At 45.6% G+C, this 25986-nt stretch overlaps 1 protein-coding gene across 6 annotated transcripts in view; it reads left to right on the top strand.

Annotated features, from left to right (window-relative positions):
* Positions 1-25986, top strand: part of GATAD2A (GATA zinc finger domain containing 2A) — an 81896-nt gene that overhangs the window by 16309 nt on the left and 39601 nt on the right. For all 6 annotated transcript variants that reach the window (XM_014545729.1, XM_014545728.1, XM_005873808.2 and 3 more), the window contains exon 2: positions 7596-7683. In XM_014545729.1, coding sequence (XP_014401215.1) covers positions 7669-7683 — 15 coding nt within the window. In that variant the 5' untranslated portion in view covers positions 7596-7668. The remainder of the gene's footprint in view (positions 1-7595; positions 7684-25986) is intronic.

The following is a 25986-nucleotide window of genomic DNA, read 5'->3' as shown; positions in this document are numbered from 1 at the left end:
GGAGAGGGCACAGGCCGGGCTGAGGGACCCCCCCCCCCCGTGCACAAATTTTTGTGCACCGGGCCTCTAGTCTTAATATAATGGACTAATTTGAGCAAAGGTGAGTGTCCATTAAAGCTGAAAGTTCGTTATATAATAAAATAGGTTTTCTGAATTCTTATGTTAAAAAATTGACAAATTAGTTAAGTTTACCTATTTTTACTTATGTAAACACATTTGTGTAATTAAAATTATGTATGAAAAGTTTAATTTTACAGAAATGTTTTCTATATGTATTACAGTAATTTTAAATTTATACTGAAATAGCTCTAGTAAATGCATGCATTCACCAGTTACCATTAGTAAACAAATGCACACGGCTGGGGCGTGGCTTAATGTTCCTTGGAATTTGGACTGGCAGGCATTAAAACTGCTGCAGCCCTGGCCAGTTTGGCTCAGTGGATAGAGCATCAGCCTGTGGGCTGCGGGTCCTGGGTTCAATTCTGGCCTGGGGCGTGTGCCCGGGTTGTGGGCTCGGTCCCTAGTGGGGTGTGTGTGGGAGGCAGCCGATCAGTGATTCTCTCATCGTGTTTCTCTCTCTCCCTCTCCCTTCCTCTCTGAGATCAATGGAGATAGGTTAAAAACAAACAAACAAACAAAAAACTGCTGCAGAAAGTCAGGCCACTGGACAGCAGAAGCAATTACTGTGTGAGATGTGGTGTGATTATGTGCTATTCATTTGCTGCACATTGTTTGTGAGTAGTGATTCTTGGATTTAAATATGTAGACTACAGTTGTAGATATGTAATATTTATGTGAGTGAAATTACTACAGTTTTTTCTAACATATGACCCATCCGCTAAAATTTGTTAAAAATAACAGTGAGTTTAACAACAACAACAAAATAACCTGTTAATTTAATTATAAGCAAATCTTGGTTAAAAGCATTTTAAAATTAACAGGGTGTTTATTTTCACATATGACATATGGACTGGAAATTTTGTTCATTAAGTCTGGAGTCTGTTAAATAGAGGTCCGAAAAATCGTTTACCGTATTCCCTATGCTGTACTCTATATCCCCATGACTATTTTGTAACTGCCAATTGTATTTCTTACTCCCTCCCCCTTTTTCACCTAGCCCCTCACTCCCCCACTTCCTGTCTGGCAACCATCAGTTTGTTCTCTGTATCTCAGTCTATTTCTATTTTGTATGTTTGTGTGTGTGTGTGTGTGTGTGTATACATACATATATGTTCGATTTCAGAGAGTTAGGGAGAGGGTTAGAGCGATAGAAACATCAATGATGAGAGAGAATCATTGATCGGCTGCCTCCTGCACACCCCACAACCCAGGCATGTGCCCTGACAGGAAATCAAACTGACCTCCTGGGCTGTGTTCTTGCCTGTCTCCATGTTGCCTGTTCCTGGATAGAGTTTATATTGTTAGGTTTACTGAAGTCCATGGTGGAAACAGTGATTGGGTATTTATAACTCAGGGACGATTCCATTTCCCTATTTTCTCCTGTGTGTCTCGTTGGGCATTGGATAAGGAGATGAGTGAGAACCTTTTCTCTTGAGGAGCATTTGGGGATGCTTGATGCCAGATGTCAAATTTCAGCTGTGCCAAGTGATGGGGCTTTAGTCCTTTGGGATGGAAGGGTTGATGGGGTAAGAGCTGGTCAGGTAGGGTGGGCCTGAATAACAGGTGCTTGTGTCTGAAGGATGAGTGGGAGGAAGGGCTTTCCCAGTGGTGGGAACAACATGTGCAAAGGTCTGGTGGTAGAGGCAGGCAGATGTGGGTGTGAAGAATTGAGACAAGGAGCATGGGGTATGTCTGTGTGTGGGTGTGTACACATACAAATGTGTGTGCCAGATGACTTCCATAGGGTCATCTGGGCCTAAAGCATGCAGAGCCTTAACATCCATGGTGAGATGTTGCTAGCATTGGGGTTTTTAAGGGACTTTAGGAATGGCCTCATTGGCGCAGTGCAGGGAATGGACCATCTCTCTCTCAGTGAGATTGTGGTTACTGTGGCTGAGGGAGGACAGGCAGGGGCAAACCAAGGCCCTGGAAAGCACATACTGGCTGTTACCTCAGCTTGACAGTGAAGACAGGCCAACTCTGTTGCCAAGGATGGGCTTGTGTGGCCTTGCTGTTGGCTCCGTGGCCCTCATGGGACTGGTTCTTCGCATTTAGTGTGCCAAGTCATGCTCTCTTCTGCTCTGCAGGTTAATAAGTCTCCATCCCAGGGGGAGAGCAGGTACTGCTTTGTCCTCTGGGGCCAACATGGAGCCAGCGCACTTCCTTCTTATGCCTCTGTCCTTTTTGTTTCAGGCATGCCACTGTGGCTGGGTCACCTCTGTTCCTTTAATACTTGGCACAGCCTGTCAGGACTGCAGGAAGTAAATATTTTTGGCTTTTGGGGTTGTACTATCTCTGTTGCTCCTATTCAGCTCTACTTTGTAGGACAGTGGTTCTCAAACTTCTGGCCCTTTAAATACAGTTCCTCATGTTGTGACCCAACCATAAAATTATTTTCGTTGCTACTTCATAACTGTAATGTTGCTACTGTTATGAATCGTAATGTAAATATCTGATATGCAGGATGGTCTTAGGCGACCCCTGTGAAAGGGTCGTTTGACCACCAAAGGGGTCGCGACCCACAGGTTGAGAACCACTGTTGTAGGAGCAGCAGCTGTAGGTAGTGCACATTTGGGTGGGCATGGTTGTGTCCCAGGAAACCCGTTTACCACATCAGGCCCAGACAGTAGTTTGCTGATCCCAGATGAGAAAACTGAATTGTCGGCTCAAGTGAATCTTGACATGCTGCACAATTGCTCTGCTTCAGTTTCTTCCTTTCTGATAGGGCTGGCCAGGGTGTTCCCTTCCTAATAGTTTGGCAGTGCATTTGTTGCTAAGACTGTTGACAGAGAGGGTCTAGGTAACCCTTGTCTTTCAGGAGCACTTGGATTGCATGGAAAAAGTGGACTTTGTGGACCTGTAGATGGGAGAAGGTGGAATGTATTGTTGGGTTTCACCTCAGAGTTTTTTTGTCTAATGTCATGTTCCCAAGACTGGATTTGAGCCAGGGTGGTGGTAAATACTTGGTTGTAGATAGTTAAAGAATTTTAGGATAGCACAAGTGTTTGGTTAGTGCAGGATACCAGAAGTGTGCAGTTTTCATAAGGGCTGGGCCTCTGGCAGGGATGATGGGCCCTCTGTGGCTGCCTTGGAGAGCCCAGGCTTCCCAGTCAGGTGCCCATGGCCCCCAGAGACCAGTCCCTGCACTGGGCTGGCCACGGGTGCTGCAACCTGAGCGTCTCCTTGAAACTGGAGCTCCCTAGCCAGCAGCAGCCAGTGTCTGGCTGGGGCTCCTCCCCTCAAGTCAAAAGGGAGCTGACTTTACTTGCTTGAGCTCCAGAGGATGAAATGGTTATGAAGGACTTCTGTTGCCCAAAGCAGTGACTTGATTTCATGTAAATCACCATGGCTGCCCTCTCACCAAGTGTGATCTCTCTCAAACTGGGAAATCATTGTGTTGGGGGGTTGTCTCGTCTCAGAGTTGGTGTGTGTGTGTGTGTGTGTGTGTGTGTGTGTGTGTCTGTGTGTGTGTGTATGTAAGTGGAGTACCCAGGTGCAGGGTCAAAGCCAAACCATAATGATTTATCAAGGGAACTGAAGAGCCTCTTATGAGTTGGTAATTATGTACTTAAGGGTTACTTGATACTGTTTTAAATGTATGGGTTGGAAATAAAAACTGAAAGCTCTCTAAACCCATCTAGTGTGGGTAGATGGCAAAACAGTTTAAATGTTGTATCAGCGAAAAGCGATTATATTTTGTTTGAGAGAAATGCTCCCAAATCTCATGGTGCTAAGTGGTCTCTGCTTGGTTTCAGCTCCTTTTCAACTTTCACACTAATTGTATCTGAGAGCTTCTGCTCCTCAGATTGGTTCCTTCAATGTTAAACCATCCCTGTTCATTCATTCCATAAATATATATCGGGCACCTGGTATGTGTTTCTGACACTGTCCTAGGTGCTTGGAATAAAACAGGTATCAGACATCCCTTTCCTTGTGGCATTTATGTTTTTGTCGGGTAAGAAAGTCCATAAACACAATAGCTGCCTGTGTGGAGCTTGCAGAGAGGCCAGGACTGTGGGAGAGCAGCAGGTGGGCCTCTGAGGGGGAGACATTTGAGTATCAACTTGGGGTCAGCCATTGGGAGGGGGGAAGTGATCAAAACAGAGGGAACAGCTAATACAAATGCTCTGGCAACTATTGTTAGAACAGGCTGTATACAGGCATTTCTGAGAAGTTTCGTGAATATGGACTAGGCATTTGTTGACATTTAGGGATTTTTATATGGCATTTCATATATATATTTCAGAAGGGAAGGGAGAGGGAGAGAGAGAGAGAGAGAGAGAGAGAGAGAGAGAAACATCAATAATGAGAAAGAATAATTGATCGGCTGCCTCCTGCAGGCCCCTCACTGGGGATGGAGCCTGCAATCTGGGCAACTGCCCTGACTGGGAATTGAACCGTGACCTCCTGGTTCATAGATCGATGCTCAACCACTGAGCCACACCAGCTGGGCCATGGTAGTTATATTTTCAAAGGTCCTTTTTAATTTGGGTTGCAAATTGAAGAATTAATTGTTAAAATGATAAAGTGTCTGGGATTTTATTTAAAACATAAAAAGACCCCCAGGTGGGAGGGTGCCTGGTGTATTGGAGTCATGGCCAGGGAGCCAGCAAGGATGGAGCAGGATAAACAACTGGCCAGTGGGTAGGCCTTAAAATATAGGAGAGACTCGAGCTTCATTCTTTTATTATTAAAAAAAAACCACTTTTTAAAATTGATTTTTAGCGAGTGAGGAAGGGAGAGAAAGATAGAAACATCAATGAGAGAGAACATCAGTTGGCTGCCTCCTACACGCCCCCCTACTGGGGATTGAGCTCGAACCCTGGCATGTGCCGGGAATGGGAATCGAGCCTGTGACCTCTTGGTGTGTGAGTTGATGCTCAACCACTGAGCCATACTGTCTGAACTCAAGCTTCATTCTAAGTGAATGCAGGACCTTCAAAGGGTTTCACGCTGAGGATTGAAAGCAGGGGGCCTAGTTTGCTGGCCTCCATCATAGCAGAGAGGATGGTGTGGCCAGTGGAGGTGTGAGAACTGGTTGGACCCTAGGTATGTTTGATGACAGAATCAACAGGATTTCCAGATGGACTGGATAGTGGGATAGTCAGATTAAGACGGCAATTCCACATTTTAATCTGAGCAGCTAGTAGACTGTGGATGTGCCATGAGCTAAGATGGGGAAAGCCATGGTGGAGCATGGTGACCTTAAAACTTCTTGCATATTGCACTCTACCCATGATGCAATGTGTGTGTTGTAATAACAGATTGTTAAGATAACCTTCCTCACCTTGGCCAGTGTGGCTCAGTAGGTTGAGCACTGTCCCATGCACCAAAAGGTTGCTGGTTCAATTCCTGGTCAGGACACATGCCAGGTTGCAGGCTCAATCCCTGATGGGGGGTGTACAGGAGACAGCCGATTCATGTTTCACTCTCATATTAATGTTTCTCTCTCTCTGCCCTGCCCCCCCCCCTTAAAAAAATCAATTAAAAAAAGAAAAAAAAATGACCTACCTTCTTGCCAGTTAACCCTCTAGGAAATGTTGTTCAGTGTCTTATGGTCTCATAGAATAGAATACTTGGATCTTTGTTGAAAATCAGTTATCCACATGTGCATGGGTATATTCTGGTCACCCATCTACATGTTTGTCTTTATGTCCATATTACAGACTTGTTTATTGTAGCTTTATGGTAGGGTAAGCCCTTCAAATTTGTTCCTCTTTTTCAGTGTTGTTTTCACTATTCCAGGTCCTTGGCATTTTCATATAAATTTTAGAATCAGCTTGTTTTTTCTACAAAAAAGCATGATAGGAATTTTTTATTGGGACAGCGTTGAATCTGTGGTCCAATTTGGGAGGGAGAATTGATACTTCTGACCCATGGACAAGACCTATTTATTTAGTTTTTCTTTTATTTTTCTCAAGGATGTATTGTTATAGTTTTCAGTTTGTAGGTCTTGCACATTTTAAAAAATCGAATTTATCCTTAACTATTTCACATTTATGCTGTTGTAAATGGATTTTTAAAAATGCTTTGCGTTTATTCGTTGCCATTATGTAGAAATACCGTTAACTTTTAATTTTTATTGATTTCCAAGAGAAAGGGAGAGGGAGAGAGAGATAGAAACATCAATGATGAGAGAGAATCTTTGATCAACTGGGGATTGAGCCTGCAACCCGGGCACTTGCCTGACCAGAATCGAACCATGACCTCCTGGTTCATAGGTCGATTCTCAACCACTAAGCAACACTGGCCAGGCAGTACTGTTGACTTTTGTGTATTGACCTTGATCCTGAAGAGAGCAGGTGCCTGGAAAGCCCATGGCCCCTATTTCTGAGGCTTCACCCTCCATAGCAGAGAGGGGCCACTGCTTGGGTGTATGAAAGAACTAGGATTAACTGTATCCACTGTGTTTCCTGCCCTAGACCTCGCTGAGGAGAACACTGTGTGCTCCTTGGTGCCCAAATATCACTGATACTTGCTTATTTTACAAGTTCTCCTGTGGGAGTGTTTCTCACCGTCCATGAGCTGTGAATTGCTGTGATCTCAGTTTAAAAATAAAGGTTTCATATCAGAGCAAGCATTCTTTGGGCACAAAGAATGATAACACTCAGCAAGGTAAAACTGACAGCACTGCCCAGGAGTCCAGGATTTGGCTGGTTCACTGTGTTTTAGCCTATGCGCCTGAAGCCCTGGATGTCTGCTGTCTCTGTGATCTCAGGAAAGTTCCCGAATATTTTTTAAACTTAGTTTTCCTGTCTGTAAAACAGGCAGCACCTTCTTCCCTGGGCAGTATTATCTCTGGAGATGACTCCTGGGGTAAAACTGTGAGTTGTCCCTCAAAGGTGAAGCCACCTGCATTTGGGAGGTGAAGTGTGCTTGGCCCCAGACACATTGCACTCTCAACTTCTTGAGAGCAAACCTTGCACTGCTGGAACAATGGGTAGTTTCTCTGTGGTCTGTGCCAGGGAATACGCACCTGGAGAGGGAGACCTAGGTGACCAAATTCCTGAGTATTGGGCACATCAGATTCTTTTTCTGTAAATGGGTATGATTCTGTAATCTGCCCCTAAAGTTGTCCTGGGGATTCATAGAAATACTGAGATTTTTGACACAGTACCTGGAACTCACTGTTAAACACCTATTAAATGCTGGGTATTACTGTTAATGTCATTACTGTTATAGTCAAACCTTGAACCATTTTCTGGGTGTTTGGCACATTGGTGTTTGGCTGTGTACAGTCTCATCTCTATCATATTGTTGAAGACAGCATCTGCCATGCTAGTGTTTATAGGTTAGAGACTGATAGAAATTTATTTCCTCAGCTGCCCCTCTGTGGAAGATGGCTGAGACAGACCTATGGTTGAAATCTAAAATTTCACTATGTAATCACAGGGGTTGGAGGCATTTAAAACTGCCAGAATGTTCTAGAAACTTTCCTTGAAAACTCAGGTTTCTTTCTCTGTCCTTCACTTTAGGTTGGTAAGCACGTTGATGCAAGTTGCCTTTTACATAGCTGCTGCCATGGCCAGCTGGTAGGACCAGAGTCCCATGCCCAGAAGCCAGGTGAGTGCTTGGGTTCTGGTATCTGTGTAATGAAGGCTCTGACTCATTCAGGTCTTTGAACATTTGAAACTGAGTGCTGCTTCAGAAGCTGATGGCCACCTCTTAGAGGAAATGGAAGGAGTCAAGTCTCCCTACAGGATTGTGTGATAAGACTATCTCCACGGGGCTACCCAGACCCTGCTGGCCTCCATTTGCTCTCCTCTCATGTCTCAGGGATCACTCATTTGAAAAGCCCTGGCCTAAATAGGATGAGCCGATCCTCTGTGAGGATCAGAGGCCAAGGATAATCCTGGCCAGGTGTCCTTGGCCCTCTGGCCATTTCTGTGATTTCCCAATGCTGACCAAAACTGGTAGAATTTTCCCTTAACCATTGTCAGCAGTGCAGGGCCTTGTACTGGTGCTTGGAGCTGGTTGCCCTTATCTTGCTTCGTGTCTGTGGGGAAACTGAGCCACGGCCCCACTGCTTAGAGCTGTCAAGTGCAGGCTGTGTCAAGGACTCTCAAGACCCAGCAGGCAGATCCCTCCATCCAGGTGGGATTTTGTCTGTTGCTATCAGGGCCTGGCCAGCAACGTTTTGACCTAAGGCTGCCTATCTGGAGAAGAATGTAGAACCCAGAGTTATCATAGGACTTGGAGGCAGTGTGGAGACCTCCTGGGTCAGTCAACTGCTTCCTCCTAGTCCAGCTGGCAGGTGACTTATCAAGGAGTACATGTCCTAACCTGCATCACAGCTGCTCAGATTGCCTGCTGGGCTGAGTGTGGTATTTGACGAGGGTATAGGGGTCAGTTTTGTTAGGTTTCAGCTCTTATCTACCTATAGCAAGAAAACATGGGCATGGTCAAGTACTTGTGTTAGGAAAACATTTACAGAATATTCTTTTCTTTTTTTTAATTTAAAATTGCTTTTAGAGAAAGAGAGGAAGGAATGGGGGTGGAGAGAGAGAGAAACATTGATTTGTTGTTCCATTTATTTATGCATTCATTGGTTGATTCTTTTATGTGCCCTGACTGGGAATGGAACCTACAACCTTGGTGTATTGGGACAATGCTCTAACCAACTGAGCTACCTAGCCAAGGCCCAGAGTATTCTAACAAAACCAAATTTTACTGGTGTTTAAAAAGAATTTTTTAAATTGAAATATAATGTTCATACCATAGAACTCACCAATTATAGTATATATTTCAGTGATTTTTAATTTTTGGGGTGTATAGTCAGGAGTGGTGCAACCATTACCTCTCTCTGATTCCAAACCACTGAAAGAAACCCTGTCCACATTAGCAGTCACTCTCCATTCCCCTCTCCCAGCCACTAACCTGGCAACCACTAATCTACTTGCTGTGTCTATGGATTTGCCTGTGATGTAGATTTCATATCAACAAAATCATAACATATGACCTTGTGTGTTTGATTTCTCTTACTCTGTGTAATGTTTTTGAGGTTCATCCACTTTGTAGCATGAATCTCACCTTATCCATTTTTATGGCTGTGTGATATTTCATTGCAGAGATGGATCACATTTTGTTTACCTATGTTCATCTGGGATGAATTTGGGCTGTTTGCACCTTTTGGCGATTTGTGACTGGCCGATTTGGCTTAGTGGATAGAGCATCGGCCTGCAGACTGAAGGGTCCTGGGTTTGATTCCAGTCAAGGGCATGTACCTCTGTTGCAGGTTCCTTCCCGGCCCGGGCCCTGGTCGGGGTGAGTGCAGAAGGCAACCAATCGATGAGTTTCTCTCACATTGATATTTCTCTGTCTTTCCCTCTCTCTTCCACTATCTTTAAAAATCAATAGAAAAATATCCTTGGGTGAGGATTAAAAAAAATAAAGAACATTTGTATATGCAATTTGTGCTGGGTGTTCAGGATCAAAAATGGGTGTGACTTATAGAAAAACAGACAGTTCACAGAAAGAGTAATGCAGATGGCCCTTAACCAACCAAGGTATGGAAAATACTTAGTTTCTCTGATACTAACAATGGTTGTTGGAGCTTCATCAAAACAACATTTCTGACCTTTTCCCACAGAGGTGGACTCCGTTCTGTTGGTGGGAATCAGACTCCACCATACATTTCTTGGGGGGGGGGGGGTTATAACTCCTCTGAGTGGGAATTGCTTACCCTTTGCTCCAGCAATTCTACCTCTATAAATTTATCCCAAAGATACACTGTTAAAAAGAAGGATTGTGGCCCAGCTGGCATGGCTCAGTAGTTGAGCATCTATCTATGAACTAGGAGGTCATGGTTCGATTCCCGTTCAGGGCACATGCCCGGGTTGTGGGCTTGATCCCCAGTGCTGGGGCATGCAGGAGGCAGTCAGTCAGTGATTCTCTCTCATCATTGATGTTTCTATCTCTCTCCCCTCTCCCTTTCTCTCTGAAATCAATAAAAATATATTTTAAAAAAAAGGATTGTGATAGGGTTATTCATTAAAACATTCTGAAGTAACAAAACTGGAAATGATTTAGGTGTTTGTCAGTTGGGGCTGGGGACTGATAGGGTGGACCCTAGCCCCTCGGTGAATGAAGGATGAGATCTACATGTCATGGTGATGGAATATTAAGAGTGAAGTGACAACTGGAAAAAAGAACAAGGTAAAGGATAAAGAGATGTAGTGTGTTCACTTTTATCCAAGGAAAGGTGGGGGGATATGGATGTATATGTATTTGCTTATATTTAATTTTTAAAAAATGGAAGTATAACCTACTAGAGCAGCGGTTCTCAACCTGTGGATCACGACCCCTTTGGGGGTCGAATGACCCTTTCACAGGGGTCGCCTAAGACCATCGGAAAACACATATATAATTACATATTGTTTTTGTGATTAATCACTATGCTTTAATTATGTTCAATTTGTAACAATGAAAATAAATCCTGCATATCAGATTCATAACAGTAGCAAAATTGCAGTTATGAAGTAGCAACGAAAATAATTTTATGGTTGGGGTCACCACAACATGAGGAACTGTATTAAAGGGTCACGGCATTAGGAAGGCTGAGAACCACTGTACTAGAGGCTTGGTGCACGAATTCGTGCAACAGTGGGGTCCCTTGGCCTGGCTGCAGGATTGGGCTGAAATCGGCTCTCCGACATCCCCCAAGGGGTCTTGAATTGCGAGAGGGTGCAGGCCAGGCCGAGGGACTCCACTGGTGCACGATTGGGGCTGGGGAGGGATGAGGAAGGGCTCTAGGGTGTGTCTGGCCCGCCTCGCTCAGTCCCAATCAGCCGAACCCTAGCAGCAAGCTAACCTACCAGTTGGAGCGTCTGCCCGCTGGTGGTCAGTGCACGCCATAGGGAGCAGTTGAGCGGCCTTAGCATATCATTAGCATATTACACTTTGATTGGTTGAACGGACGACTGGATGACCGGACACTTAGCATATTAGGCTTTTATTATATAGGATAAGTGAACCACATGGTCACCTCTGAGGAGGAATAAGAGGGGACAGGGTTACTGGAGACTTACCTGGGTTTTTTTCTGTGTAGCACTGGGTGTGTCTTTTACATTATCCTATATAATAAAAGGCTAATATGCAAATAGACCAAACGGCGGAACAACTGGTTGCTGTGATGTGCACTGACCACCAGAGGGCATGTGTGGAACATGGTGGGTGTTGGCTGAGGTGGGATGGTGGAGCAGGTGAGCGGGGGTGCCAGACCAAGGTGGGCACCGGTCGCTGTCATGGGGGCAAGCCTCTGGTGGTTACTGAAAATTCTTTGCTCCCGCGCACCGCACTGCGGTCCTGCCCGGCCCTCGCACCTGCTGCTGGCGCTGGAGCCACCGCTTGCACCCAGTGCCAGTCCCGATCACTCGTTACCATCAGCGGCGGCTGCCGGCCCTGATCACCCCTGAGGACTTCTCTACCTCCCGCTGCTTCTGAGGGGTGATCAGGGCAGCAGCCGCCACTTGCACCTGCTGCTGGCACCGGCCCCAATTGCTCCGCGCTTTCAGCAGGTTCGAGTGGGGCCGGCACTGTTAGCTGTGGGAGCGGCAGCAGCAGAGAGGGGCTGCCAGCAGATGGAACCAGGGCCATGGTGGGAGGGGCCAGGCGGGGGCGCGGAGGATGGGCCGAGACCTGCCCCTGGGCCTACTGCAGCCTCGTGGCCCACATTTCCTTTCAAGGTGCACGAATTCGTGCACTGGGGCCCTAGTTATAAAAGTATGTCAAAGGGCATGTGGCAATCCTTAAAAACCAATGGAAAATGAAATAAATGAATCTAGATGCATGTATTTACATGACTTTTAAATACAATAGTTTGTAAATATTTTAGTGAGGTACAGCATAAAGGCAAAATGAAAAATTTTAAAAATCTTTAACTGTTTTTAGAAATCATATTTTTGGTTTCAGGTTAACAATACCAATAGTCTTAGTATTATATGTTATAGAAGAAAATAAGTCATTAATGTCTTTAAGAACCAAAAATTTCAGCATGAAATAAAAGTGTAAATATAAAATCAAAGCATTTAGGTTAAAATGGTTTAATTCTGAATCTGCATTGGAATATCCCTGTTGCATCAGACAGTCCTGGGGTTGTGCCAAAAGAACCCACAGGGCCTCCCATGGTCAAGGGTGGGCAGTTGAGCAGGAGGGAGAACAAGGAGTCCCTGAATTGCTGCACCGAAGGGGTAAAAAAAAAATCTGTTTATGTTGGCACACAAAGGAAAGGAAGACACTTGCCAGTAGGGAATCAGCTCATTTTGAAAATTGGTAGAGGAAAAGAAGCAAGCATATCTACCTCTTATATGTGAAATAGTGGGTGAGGGCAGCTTTCCCTCACAGCTCAGTGCTGCCCCACAGAACTTTCTGGTATGCTCTGAATCCATACCTGGAATAGTTTGAGGAAGTCACCTTTTAATTTAATTTAATTTAAATCTAATTAAATGACCTCATCTGGCTGATGGACAACACAGCTATTGATATATTCTGGCTAATTGATGGAATTATGAATTATAAGTTTTCAGACACCTAATGAAATGGTGGGTCCCAACAGCGAGCATCCTCACTGGCCATCCCCCAAGGAGGGCATACTTGCTTAGTTAGGCCTCAAAACCTGGTTTTTGAGAAATTGGGTGTGTTTTATACCACAGGGATACCACCAGCAAAACCTATCTGTGGGAAACAGGATAAATGACCTAATTTCTTCAATGTATGATTGAAAGGAAAAGAGTGTGGTGGGGAGCCTATAGATTTCAAGCAGTGTGACTGTGACAGATGAAGAAATGCTTGTTAAATTGTTGAAGATCATGATTGTGGGATAGTGATAAATACTGACCTGTCATTTGTAAATGCACGTTGGGTAGGATTTGCTTCACAGAAGCTAGTGGGGTGTGGGAGACCAAGGTTGGCCACCTAAAGACCATAGGTGTTGGATGCGTGCAGTTAATCATGCTGCTCTCTTTACTTCTGTGGATATGTTTGCAATTTTCTATAATCAAAGTTTACAAAACAGGCTTGACCCAGGTATTCCCTCAGGGAGCATTATGACGCACATCACCCAGAGCAGGGAAAACAGCCATTTACGAAGTGCGGATGATGGCCACTTGTGATTAGTTTAAATTCAAGTAGAAAACCTTCAGCAGAGATTCTGGAATTGCTGTGAGGGGCTGTAGCCAGTGGCCTGTCAGGTGGGACAACTTCCCAATATAGTGTTCATATTTTCTGTAATAACACTCACAGCTCCCGTTTGTGGAGCCCTTGGAGAACATTAGTGATAAAGTAGGCAGGTTCTGTTCCCATTTCACAGTTAAGGAAGCTGAGGCATGTGAAGGTGAACCAGGCATCATTTTGTGCCTGGTGGTACCTTCTGTCCCATGAGCCTTTCTCCTGCTCCCCCACTCCCCTCGCCTTGGGGCGCTTCTTATTATCATCTGTACTTTTTCACTTTGGTACTTTGATTCTGTGATAGCCCATATACCAGTGGTTCTCAACCTTCCTAATGCCACGACCCTTTAATACAGTTCCTCATGTTGTAGTGATCTCCAATTTCATTGTTACAAATTGAACATAATTAAAGCATAGTGGTTAATCACAAAAACAATATGTAATTATATATGTGTTTTCCGATGGTCTTAGGCGACCCCTCTGAAAGGGTCGTTCGACCCCCAAAGGGGTCTCGACCCACAGGTTGAGAACCGCTGCCATATACTGTTGTTTTCAGACCTAAGTTAATATAGTCTTGATTAGCGACCAGTCTCACTTCTGCATTGTTGGCCATCCATAGCAACTGTAGCCAGTAGAATGGATAAAGTAGGTGGTTAGCTGGTTTTCAACATGACTTTGTCTTATGAAAAAAGAGTGCTTTACAAGCTTGAGCCTGTGCCATCCAGAGATCACTGTACCTCCCATCGTGGGAGGGACCTCACCCTGCATCGTCCACCTGCTCTGTGTCCACTGTCTACCCCCAGCTTTGTGTGTGTTCTCCTAAGGCTTCCTGGGCCTGTGCTACTCTCGGTGGGAGGTTTTTTGTTGGAAATCCCCAAGGGTGACCATGGGACCCAATTAGCCCTGGTCCCTGGTAGAAAGTAAGCCCATGTTTGGAAGAACGAATGGGTGAAATACCTGTGAGGTTGAAATGGGTGGCACACTCACAGTGAAGCCTGTGATGGGCTTTACTTGAATAGAGCTCTGCCTGTGATCCTCTCTCCACATTGGCTCTCTGTCAGTATATTGTGTGCCCTACATGTTCACACTCCAAGGCATCGGCTCCTTTTCTGGGAGATGGTTCTCTCTCTTTTTTTTTTTAAATGTATTTTTGCCCTAGCCAGTTTGGCTCAGTGGATAGAGCGTCGGCCTGCAGACCAAAGGGTCCTGGGTTTGATTCTGGTCAAGGGCCTGTACCTTGATTGCAGGCTTCTCCCTGGCCTGGGCTCTTGCAGGAGGCAATCAGTTGATGTGTTTCTCTCTGTCTTTCTCTCTCTCTCTCTTTCACTCTCCCTAAAAATCAATGGAAAAATATCCTAGGGTGAACATTAACAACAATAAATAAATAAATAAACAAACAAATTTTTTAATTGCCTTTAGAGAGGAAAGGAGAGGGAGAGAGAAAGAAACATCATGATGAGAGAGAATCATTGATCGGCTGCTTCCTGCATGCCTCACACTGGGGATCGAGTCCACAATCCGGGCCCCTGACTGGGAATCAAACTGAGACCTCTTGGTTCATAGGTCGATGCTCAACCACTGAGCCACACTAGCCGGGCTGTTTTGTTTTTTTAATCCTGCCTTTTTAAAAATATGAAGGTAAAATTCACATAACATAAAATTCACTCTTTCAAACATTTTAAAGTGTGAATTTATTGGCATCTTAATACATTCACAACATTGTGCAACCATCACCTCTAATTCCAGAACATTTTCATCACCCCCAAAAGAAACCTATATCCTGTTAGTAGTCACTTTTTACTTCCCCCCCCCTCCCCACCTCTGTACTTCCCAGAGCCCTAGCAACCTCTAATCTACTTTCTGTCTCTATGGATTTGCCTGGGCATTTCACATATACTATGTGGCCTTTTGTGTCTGGCTTTTCTCATTTAGCATGTTTTCATCATTCATGTTGTGACATGAAACGGAACTTCATTCCTTTTTATGGCTAAATAATATTCCATTGTGTGGCTGGATCACATTTTGTTTATGTATTTATTTGTTGATGGACAGTAGGGTCATTTTTACTTATTGGCTACTGTGAATAGTGCTGCTTTTAACATTCATGTACAAGTTTTTCTTTGAATACCTGTTTTCACATCCCTTGACTATATACCTAGCTGGAATTTCTGGGTCATGTGGTAATTCTGTATTTAACTTTTTGAGGAACTGCCAGACTTTTCCATATCATTACACCATTTTGTTGTTGTTAATCTTCACCCAAGGATATTTTCCCATTGCTTTTTTTAGAGTAGAAGGGAGGGGGAGAGACAGAAACATCAATGTGAGAGAGAGACATTGATTGGTTGCCTTCTGCATGCCCCAAACAGGGCTGGGGATCGAGCCTGCAACCAAGGTATGGGCCCTTGACTGGAATTGATCCCGGGATGCTTCACTCCTTGGGCCGATGCTCTATCCACTGAGCCAAGTGGCTAGTGCTCATTACACCATTTTATATTCCCTCCAGCAATGTATAAGGGTTCCAATTTATCTATATCCTCACCAATACTTACTTTCCAGTTAAATTTTTTCTTGCGCTGGTCAGTGTGCTCAGTGTTTGGAGCATTGCCCCATGCACTGAAGGGTTTAGGGTTCGATTCCCAGTCACGTGCATGTAACTGGGTCTCCCCCTCCCTTCCTTCCTTCCTCCCTCTATTCCCCCCTTCCCTTCCACTCTATCTAAAATCAATGGAAAAATATGCTTGAATGAGGATTAACAATTATTTTTTTCTTATAGCCTTCCTAGTAGGTGTGAGGTGGTATCTCATTGTGGTTTGATTTGCATTTCCCTGATGATTAGTGATGTTGAACATCTTACCTATGTGCTTACTGGCTATTTGTGTATCATTGGAGAAATATCTATATATGTCCTTTGCCCATTTTTGAATTGGGTTCTCTTTATTGTTGAGTTGTAAGAGTTTTTTATATATTTCTGATACTAGACTATTCTTGATTTTTTTAAATCCTCACCTGAGGATATGTTTTTATTGATTTTTGAGAGAGATATCGATTGGTTGCCTCTCCTGTGTGCCCTGACCAGGGATCAAACCTGAAACCTTTTGGTGTACGGGGGCGATGCTCCAACCAGCTGAGCCACCAGGTCATGGTCCCTGGTACTAGACCAGTGGTTCTCAACCTTCCTAATGCCGCGACCCTTTAATACAGTTCCTCATGTTGTGGTGACCCCCAATTTCATTGTTACAAATTGAACATAATTAAAGCATAGTGATTAATCACAAAAACAATATGTAATTATATATGTGTTTTCCGATAGTCTTAGGTGACCCCTGTGAAAGGGTCGTTCGACCCCCGAAGGGGTCGTGACCCACAGGTTGAGAACCGCTGCACTAAACTCTTATCAGATATATGGTTTGTACATATTTCCTCTTATTCTGAGAGTTGTTTTTTCACTTTCTTGTTGCACCAAGTATTTGAATTTTGATGAAATCCAATTTAACTTTTTTCTTTTGTAAATATTGTGCTTTTGATGTCATATTTAAGAATCTGTTGCCAAATTCAAGGTCATGATTTACACTTTAGTATTTTCTTCTAAGAGTTTTATACTAGGTTTAGCATTTCATATTTAAGTCTTAGTCTATTTTGGGTTAATTATAATATGTGGTGTGAAGTAGGGTTTTGTTTTTTATCATTTTTTCTATGGGTATGAAGACATTTTGGCTTATTTAACTAGGAATGGGAGGGCCATAGCTGGGAGTTCTGGAAGTACCTTTTCTCATCTGCCTCCCCCCTCCTCCCCCCCGCCCCATCTTTTTAACAAATATGTATTGAGCACCATTCTCTTGTGGGCCCTGAGATGGTAGCACTGAACAAAGAGGTGTTCTCTGTTCTTGTTGGGGATGGGGGACACAGAAACAGATGAGTAAATAAAATGTCAAGTAGTGGGAAAAGGGGTAGAGACCCATCAAGGGGCATGTGTGGAGGGGAGATTCATCTCATTTTGTTGTCTCAGCTGAGACCTGAGAAAGAAAGTTTGTACAGAGACTTGGGGGAGGAGCCTTCCAGGTAGAGGAAACAGGAAGTGTGCAAAGGCCCTGGGGTTGGAGTGAACTTGGCTGTCAGAGGAGCAGCCAGGATGTAAGTGTGGCCAGAGCTGAGAGAATGGGGTTGGGGATTGAGGGGGAATGGTATGGTGGGAGAGAGGCCAATAGGATCTTGATGCTGAGTTGGGATCTTTTACTTTTAGTAGCATGTTTTACAAAAGGACCACTAATGTGATATACCCTCTAGCTGAGCTTGGCAATTTCCTGGATGTTGGTATAGGTGTCCAAAACCAGCACAACCCCTGCCTAATGGGAAGATTTCCACTTAGAGAGAAGAGGTGGGGTTTCTGTTCCAGCTCTTACAGTGCAGAAAGTGCTGTGAGAACTGTTTCTTAGGCCCATGGGCTTCATTGAGACCAAAAACTTGCTTTAGTCCTAAAAGTAGCTTTCCCTGCTGGCTCCAATTCTCCTGGGGCAGCTGAGAGCCCTGACACCAAAAAAGGACGTGTGTGGAGGGGGAGCTTGACAAAGGAAGCCCAGGCAAGGCCTCTGGGCAGTCGAGTTACAACATTGTTGGGCTTCCTGATGAAAATGACAATAGATGTGTACCTGTTCCCTCACTTTACAGTCATGTCTCCTCCTTGGAATGGAGAAGGCCTTTATGGCTCTTCTTGGAATTTTCTGTGCAAAACCTCTCTGCCATGTCCAGCCACAGGCCTCAATGGAGCTGGTGGCTAGGGCTGCATCTCCACTGGGCCCTGAGGGAGTCTGCCCTGAAAGGGTTAGAGCCTCCCATTTTGTGATGTGACACCGATGGCACATTGCAATGTTGTGGAAATGGCAGGTGTAACCCTTTGTGGGCTGCAAGGCTCATAGCCCAGGAAGCAGCTGGGAGGGGACAGAGTGCTGGTCTTTTCCCATGGGTGGGAAATTCCGCCAGCTAGCTCTCACAGTGACATTCCGCAGGAGGATAATTCCTGGTCACCATTTCCCTATGGACATTTAATATTACTCAGGTTCCCCTTTACAGGTGACACATTTTTTTCTGTGTTGTGTGCTCCTCCAGCAGCATCTGTTTCTCCCTCTGGGGATACAGAGTAAGGATTTGGCCACAGCCCAGCTGGGGTCGGAAGCTCAGATGGCCACCTGGAAGTGGCCCCAAGTGGGTGGCATTGGAAGGATAAAACACCCCTGTTATAGAGAAGCCACAAGCCACTTGTATTCATTGTGAGAGGCTAATAGTGATGACCAGTTCTCCCATGGGCTTTCCTGGGCTCCGGGTGCCCTTAAGAATTAATAAGTCCAGGGACTGGGGAGGGAGTGGGGTCCTGACTGGCCATAAGTCTGTGAGTGAAGAGAACTGGAACCTTTCACTGGGTCCTGAAGGACAGAGGAGGAGAGCACTGAGAGCTGTGAGATGACACAGAGCACACTCCAAAAAGACTCATGTATGCACACAACTTAAATTAAAATTAAAAAAAAAGTCCTTTTCTGAGCTAATTGGGCAAGATTCAGAAGTGAGAGAAGGGGATGAAAACTGAATGTGTGAATGCTGTGCATGCGTGTGTTGGTGCATGTATCTGTAGCATGCATGAGTGGGTACACAAGTGTGTCTGTTTGTGTGTGTTGTGCATGATTGCTTGGTGTTCACCTAGCCCAGTGGTCGGCAAACTGCGGCTTGCGAGCCACATGTGGCTCTTTGGCCCCTTGAGTGTGGCTCTTCCACAAAATACCGACTTCTGCGCATGGCCCATGAAGTTTCAATCTCACTGTACATGCGCGCCCGCACGTGGTATTTTGTGGAAGAGCCACACTCAAGGGGCCAAAGAGCCGCATGTGGCTCGCGAGCCGCAGTTTGCCGACCACTGACCTAGCCTGGTATGCTGTACCTTTGGGGAACAGGGAGGTGTCTGTCAATGACCCAATTTCCTGTGTTTGTCCTATGTCAGTAGGTATCCACTGAGTGGGATCAGTTGCTTCCAAGTTTGTGTGCCATGTTTCTTGTACCTTTTCCTCTCTGCTCACTGGCCTTCGCCTCCTCAGAACCTGGAGCCCTAGGACCATGGGTGTTGGAGGCTGACCATGATATTGCCCACCTCATGAGAAGCCTTTTTGGAAGAGCAGCTGAGGCCCTTCATCAGGACAAGAGAATTTCTTTGTCACATGTCTCATTTTTGTAAAGTGGCTGTCCACTTAGTGGGTTGCATTGGCTTCTTTTAACAGGCAGAAAATCTGTATCAAGTCCCTAGGTTCAAGGAGCCTCAGTAAGACCGACAGGACGTCACTAGGTTGGGGGTGAAGTGATGTGCTCACCAGTGAGATCTATTGTTAACGTAAAGGTTAGCAGAATTGTAAGACCGAGGTGCTGACCAGGCTGAGGCTGAGCCCCAGGCAGTCCTCAAGGGCTGTGGAGCTTCAGCCACAGGCAGAATGCACTGGGTGCAAATTGTGATTGTTTAGAGACCTCTGTCAATCTGTGGGATAGGACAGAGGGGTGCAGGGCTATGATGGTGCTGCTTTGCTGCCCTGGAATGGTGTAGTTAGGGCAATTTGGTGTGGACCTGCATCCTCCTATATGGTTATCCCTTTCACACCAGGTAAAGCACCCGTCTCAGGGTTTCCCTAGCACAAATGACCCCTTTCTCCCCAGCCCTCAAGTTACCAGGAGAAGTGGGGCTTTGCAGGATCTTTAGTGACTTGGCCCAGTATGCTTGATTCACACTTTCCATACCTGCTTTAATTTCTCTCAGTGAGGTTTCTCCTGCCCTCCCCCACTGGGCACTTCACCCATCAGGTTCTCTTCTCAGTCCCTGTGCTTCTCCTTAGAGCTCTGGCACGTGTGGTGAGGAACTGCTTCTTTCTTTAACTGGGTTAAAGTTTCATGTGCTGCAGTAATTGAGTTTTTAGCTTGTAATTTCCTTCTGCAAGGGACCTATTTATCTTGAGAGTGTGTAGGGCTTTTAGGATGGTATAAAATTGACGGGTAGTGAGACAGGCTGACCCTCCAGTGAGCAGTGTACACTAGGTACTTTTTGAAACCAAATTTCTTCTGATTTGTCAAAAGGGTTAACCATGAGTCATGGGCTCACATTGAATTTACATCTTCAAGTCCTTGTTTTGAAACATATTTTTCTCTGTAGTTCTGCTATAATGCTTGTTTTGGAAAAGCAGATTTATTTAACACTATTGATATATTATGGCACCGTTGAAACAGCACACATGTTGTATTTGGTTATGTGTGATTTTGTCTAGGAGAAATGCTAAATTAGCTGGTGGCCTGTTTTGATAAATAAAGTTTGTGTAGGACACAGCTATGCCCATTTGAGGACATACTGTCAGAACTGAATAATTGGGACAGAGACGGAATGGCCCAAAGAACTGAAAATATTTACTGTGTCCCTTTAAGAAAAAGGTTGCTGACTCCTGTACCAGATGAATCCAGAATATTGTTCCCAGTCAAAAGAGTATCTGCTGGTACACAGAATCAAAATGCATACACCTCAGATGCACCAACCCCTCTCGGTCACACTCTTCTTCTGTCTGGAGTCAGGTAGCCTCCTGCCAGCTTGTCACAGTAACTCAGAAACTGCAGCCCCCAACCCCACCCTACCGCTGCCATAGCACACTCAGGTCTTCCCAGGGGAGGCATCAGGCTTCAGGTAGCATTTGTGTATTTCTTAGCTGTTTTAACATGCTGCCATTTAAAAATCAGGTTCTTGTCTTTTTTTATGTGACTGATGGTGATTTGGATTGCTGTGTACCTAACCCCATTGTTCCCATAAGGCCTATGTTTCTTTTGCATTATTTTGCAACACGTTACGGTTTAAAATGCATCTGTTGTGCTCCAGCAGAACTTACTGTACTTTGAAAGCAAACAGCAAAAGGTATGGTCTCACTTATGACACTCTAAGGCTGTAATCACTTAATATTTATGGTGAGAGGTGAAGCCCACTCCCCTTGCAAGGAGGTCCCAGTGTCCTTTGGAAACATTGAGTCTGACTGGTGGTCAATGGGATGTTTCTATGGACACTGCCTGGAGGAGCATGGCCTTTAGTACCCAGCACTGTCCCACCCACTTGCTGTGTGACCTCCACCTGCCTCAGTTTCCCCACTGTAAAACGGTGACTGATAATAGCACCTTGCAGAAGGTTGTGAGGATTATGTAAAGTGTCTGGTCCAGGCACCCTGCTTTCCGAGCTCTCTCTGTAAAACATTCATTTGTTCATCAGATGTTTGCTGTGCATCTACTGTGTGGCCAGTACTTTTCTAGGAGTAGGGACCAGGAACATTGATGCTGACATCCTGCTGCCTGTTACCCTGGTGGGTGGTAATAACATCTGATTATGGGCGTGGAGGGCTCAGACCTTCCCATGGAGGGCAAATCTTAATTCTCTCAGGCATGGCTGCCCTTGCAGGCATTTCAGGATGGCTGTTCCATCCTCCTCACTGGCATGTGCATTATTTTAGTCCCTCCATGTGATTGTCACTCCAGATGAAATCAAACTATTTAAACATAGTTAACAAAAGGCCTTTACACCATATAGTGGAATGGGTCACAGTGGGCAGCTTGTGAGAATGCCAGGTAGAAATAGGAGTGCAGAACTGGGTTCCAGGCCCAGATCCTTAGCCCATCTAGACTTGGATTTCCCCACCTTGTGGGGTGGCCTGTGCATCCCGTTGTCAACACTCAGAGGCTCTGGGTAAGTAACAGCTGTCACCTCCAGAGTGTGTGGGTGTGCTCCTCCTCCAGGGAGAGTCTCCCCAACATTTTCTCAGTCTGTGTTTTTGAAGACTCAGGAAGCTCCTAGCCAGGTATCTGGGCCTGTGACCTTCCTGATGATGTAAAGGAAAGAAAATGCCGTATTTATGGAGTATCTTAAGTTTTCAGACCACTAAGGGTTAAGATCCCATCTTCATTCAGTGAGTAGTAAGATTTAGTTCTCCTTTTGAGCAAACCTTTAGCATAGGACTTGCTATGGCTGCCTCAGTAAGAGCCACCCTCTCTGTTCAACAGCTTGGCCCATGCTGTTCCCCTATCTGGACCATCTCCCCACATTCCTGTTCCTACCTCAGCCTTAGTCTGTGGGTCTCCATCTCAGTATACTTGCCTTATAGTCAGAATGCAGGTGTTCTTAATGAAAGCACACAATTTGTTTGCTTTGTTTTGCCCCATAGGGCAACCCAGGTATCATATACTTTATGAGACTAATTTACAGAAATGTAGTTTAACTAAAATAACACATACTAAACACACACTGCTTGCTCCACACTGAAAATGAAGATTAATGGCAAAAAGAAGTTTCTGCCATGGAAGAGTTCAGCATGAGGAGAGATGAAGCCATTGAGTTGTGTGGAGGTTGTTTCCATAGACAGTCCTGGTGAGGGACTGTATGGAACATGGTCTCTGTCAGAGTGAGCCCACAATGACAGTGTGTCCTGGTGGCCCCTTGGGACAGCTAGTGGCCCAGGTAGAAGGTGTGCTATGTGGATAAGCTGAGAGGATTGGGTTTACTGCTTTGAGTTTGGGAGTCATTGTAATAAATGACAGAGAAGGTGGACTTTTAAGTTGTGTAGACATTTGCCAATAACAAGTGTCAATAGCAGCAGCGTCCCCTTTCAGCCCACTTTGGTTCTGTGTTCCTCTTGTGTTCTTGGTTCCACCCAATGCAGGAGCCAGCCAAGTGTCTTCCCTGTATCATAGGTGCCCTCCTGGCCAAGGGCCATGGAGGACAGCACCTCCCTCCCTGCAGGGCCTTCTCCCCTTGCTCCACCCCACTGACACTTGTGTCCTTTCAATTCTCATCCTCGAAGGTGACAGTGTTATTTGATCTAGCTTTCCTTTTTATCTTTGTTTTCTTTTAATACAAGACTGATACAGAGACACTGTTAAGAGACTATGATTTAATACAGAAAGTGAAAGTTTCTTAATTCACTCTTAAGAAATGAGTGCTGTGGATTTAGCCTCATTTCTTTCAGTTTCAATTTTAATAAATTTTCAATATTTTTTTTCTGCAGATTATAAGTACTTTTAAACCGTGTGAATAGTATTGTACTATTGTGCAACTTGATTTTTTCATTCAAGTTATTTCTAAAGTCACTGTGTCTTTTCACATAGCATGCCTGTGAGGTACGCATGGGGAAACCGAGGCTCAGAGTGACAAGCTCTCCCCCCCCCCCCCCCCCCCAAGTTGCTCCCTGAGATTCTGCCTCTTCTCTGCTGTAGCCAGTGGAGCAGACTAGCTGCCGATATCTTTGTGATTCCCAAGTTAAATTACATTCCTGCACTCAGCTTTATCAGGCCTTGACATAGTTTAAAACTCGAGAGCTGACTTTTTGGTGTGAGTTCCTTCCAAAACACAACCACTGCATCTCTGCTATGTCACTCAGAGATAGGTGTCAGGAAGTGGTTCAGACCTGGAGCGGAGTAGGTCCTGTTCTGGAAGGGAAGACCAAAGTGCAGTTTAGCTATTCTCCCCTGACCCCTCCCCAGTGCCTGTGCTCGACTCAAGAACTTGGGGAGCCTGTGGAGGGTGTGCAGACCAAGACTCAGCTTTGGAAGCTTCCTTAGGCTGTTGACTTGGGGGGGTGAGTGGGGGTCCTGGGTCTAAGCAGGAGATGAGGGAGGCCATGCAGAGAGAGGTGGCACAGCCCCAATCCCAAGACTTCTAGGGTGCAGAAACCCACCTGTGCTGTGTGTCGAGACTGTGGAGCTTGGCCAGTGGCTGGTAAAGTTAGCGTCTGGATCCCATCATCCAAACCTAGTGTCCATTGCTTCACAGGCCCTTCCTGACAGGAAGGGTGCCCTACACTACCCTAAGGACAGTAATTGCCCCATGTGCAGGCCTTCACCTGTCAGCAGATGCTCCTCAGCTTGTGTGGGTCTGGTAGACAGCTCATGCTCAGCATGTCCAAAGTACCTCCACTCCTAACCTTCTTTTCCCAGAACTGCTCCTTCCCTATTTCAGAAAACCAATTTCTTCTTTCCAGTTTCTCAGGCAAAACCCAACAAAACAGAGCATCCCTCTCTTGCCTCATATGCAGCTGTTGGCATGTTGTGATGTTCTTATCCTCTAAACTATTCAGCAGTTGCCAACTTTTTGGACCTCGCGGACCACCCGTTGGCAACCTCTGCTCTAAAGTACAGTCCAGCATTTGGTCATCTCCCTACCACTCCGTCCTCTTCCTGTCCTGGGCCACAAGATACAGAAGCCCCCAGTCTGTCCCCAAATCAGCCAGATGATCCTTTAGAACAAATTATATCTCCCTGTGCTCCCCCTGAGATCAGTCCACACTCAGCACCCTCTTTCCCCCAGCTCCTCATGCAAACTCCCTTCTCTGGGCTCTGGGAAAATCACCCCAAGTCCACTTTATAGCTCATTAGCTCTGTCACTTCTCCCAAGCACATATTACTAAGCCTTGCTTTCCTGGTGTGTGAAACAAGAGTATGACTCTAGTAATCTTGCTGGTATGTTAGTAACAGTAGTATAAATAGTCCAGATAGTATTAATGATAATGCTTCAGAGTTACAGCTCTATGGCTTATGTCTATTTACTTTTTTTTTTTTTTACTGGCCTGTGTGCCTGACCTATGCCATTTATTTTCTGTTGGTCTCCCACGTCCTGTTTAAAAATTCTGGTTTCTGCCACCCTTTGGAGTTGTTTTAAAACAGGTTTTCCTCCTGAGGTTCTCAGACCAGTTGGATGGTGGGATTTTACTAAAATAAAGCCCTTTTGGTAGAGGCAGTTGAAATTTGCATTTCCCTATGTCAGCATTCTGCCCCGTACTTAGTGGCCCCATCATCCTGGGTTCAGTTTGTGCTATGCTTTTGTAGCCTCTAGTGTGGCTGAAACCTGCCCAGGCAGACCTGGGCTGTGTCCTGCCACCTCCCGCTGGCCCAGGACAGGACTTACCAGAGTAGGGTTGTGTCTGGAGTGTGAGGAGGAGGAGTTGAGGCCACCTAGTTTCCAGCAGTTCCCTATGTAGCAAGCAGTCTATGCCTCAGGCAGCCTTGAGGCCTGGCGGCCTCATCTGCATATTGGGCATGCTGCTGTCTGGATCTGCCCTTCTGGCAGCAGCCAGCACAGAATCCCACCAAGGCGGGTGTTCTTTGTGGGCCCCGCATTTCCTGAATGAATGGGCCTGTGGTGAAACTTCTACGGTCCTTGCTGCCCCTTTATTTTCCTTTCCTCACTCTCCAGGAATTCTGAAGCTGATTAGAATTTGCCAGCTGGGCAATCCAGCCTCTTCACCTCCTCTTTAGAAAGTATTCTAATGTACCTCCTCACTGCTTTTTGCAGAAATCTGCAGTCACGCTTCATTCCACAAGGAGGGATTCTTCCTGAAACTTTGTCACCATCCCTGGGTCTGCGCCTGCGGGGCTATGGCCGCCAGCCCTGACGTGTTGGGGCACTGTCCTTTCCCCTTGAGAGGAGCAGCAGCTACTTACCAGCACCTGCCCTGCCCTGCCCAGGAGTCAGGCCAGGGGCCAGGGATTGGCCATAGCAAGCCCCATCGGGCCCTACGGCAACTTCCTGGCTGTGTAGGAGGCATCATCCCCCACTGCAGGCCCTGCTCCCTCCAGCTGTGGTTGTCCTTCCTGTGGTGGGGGAGGGTTTCAGCATGTCTCTCCAGAGTGGCCTGCCAGAGGCACAGGCCAGGCCCT

The sequence above is a fragment of the Myotis brandtii genome, unplaced genomic scaffold, assembly GCF_000412655.1.
Source record: "Myotis brandtii unplaced genomic scaffold, ASM41265v1 scaffold421, whole genome shotgun sequence".
Lineage (NCBI taxonomy): Eukaryota > Metazoa > Chordata > Mammalia > Chiroptera > Vespertilionidae > Myotis > Myotis brandtii.
This window is presented reverse-complemented; position numbering and strand designations above follow the sequence as displayed.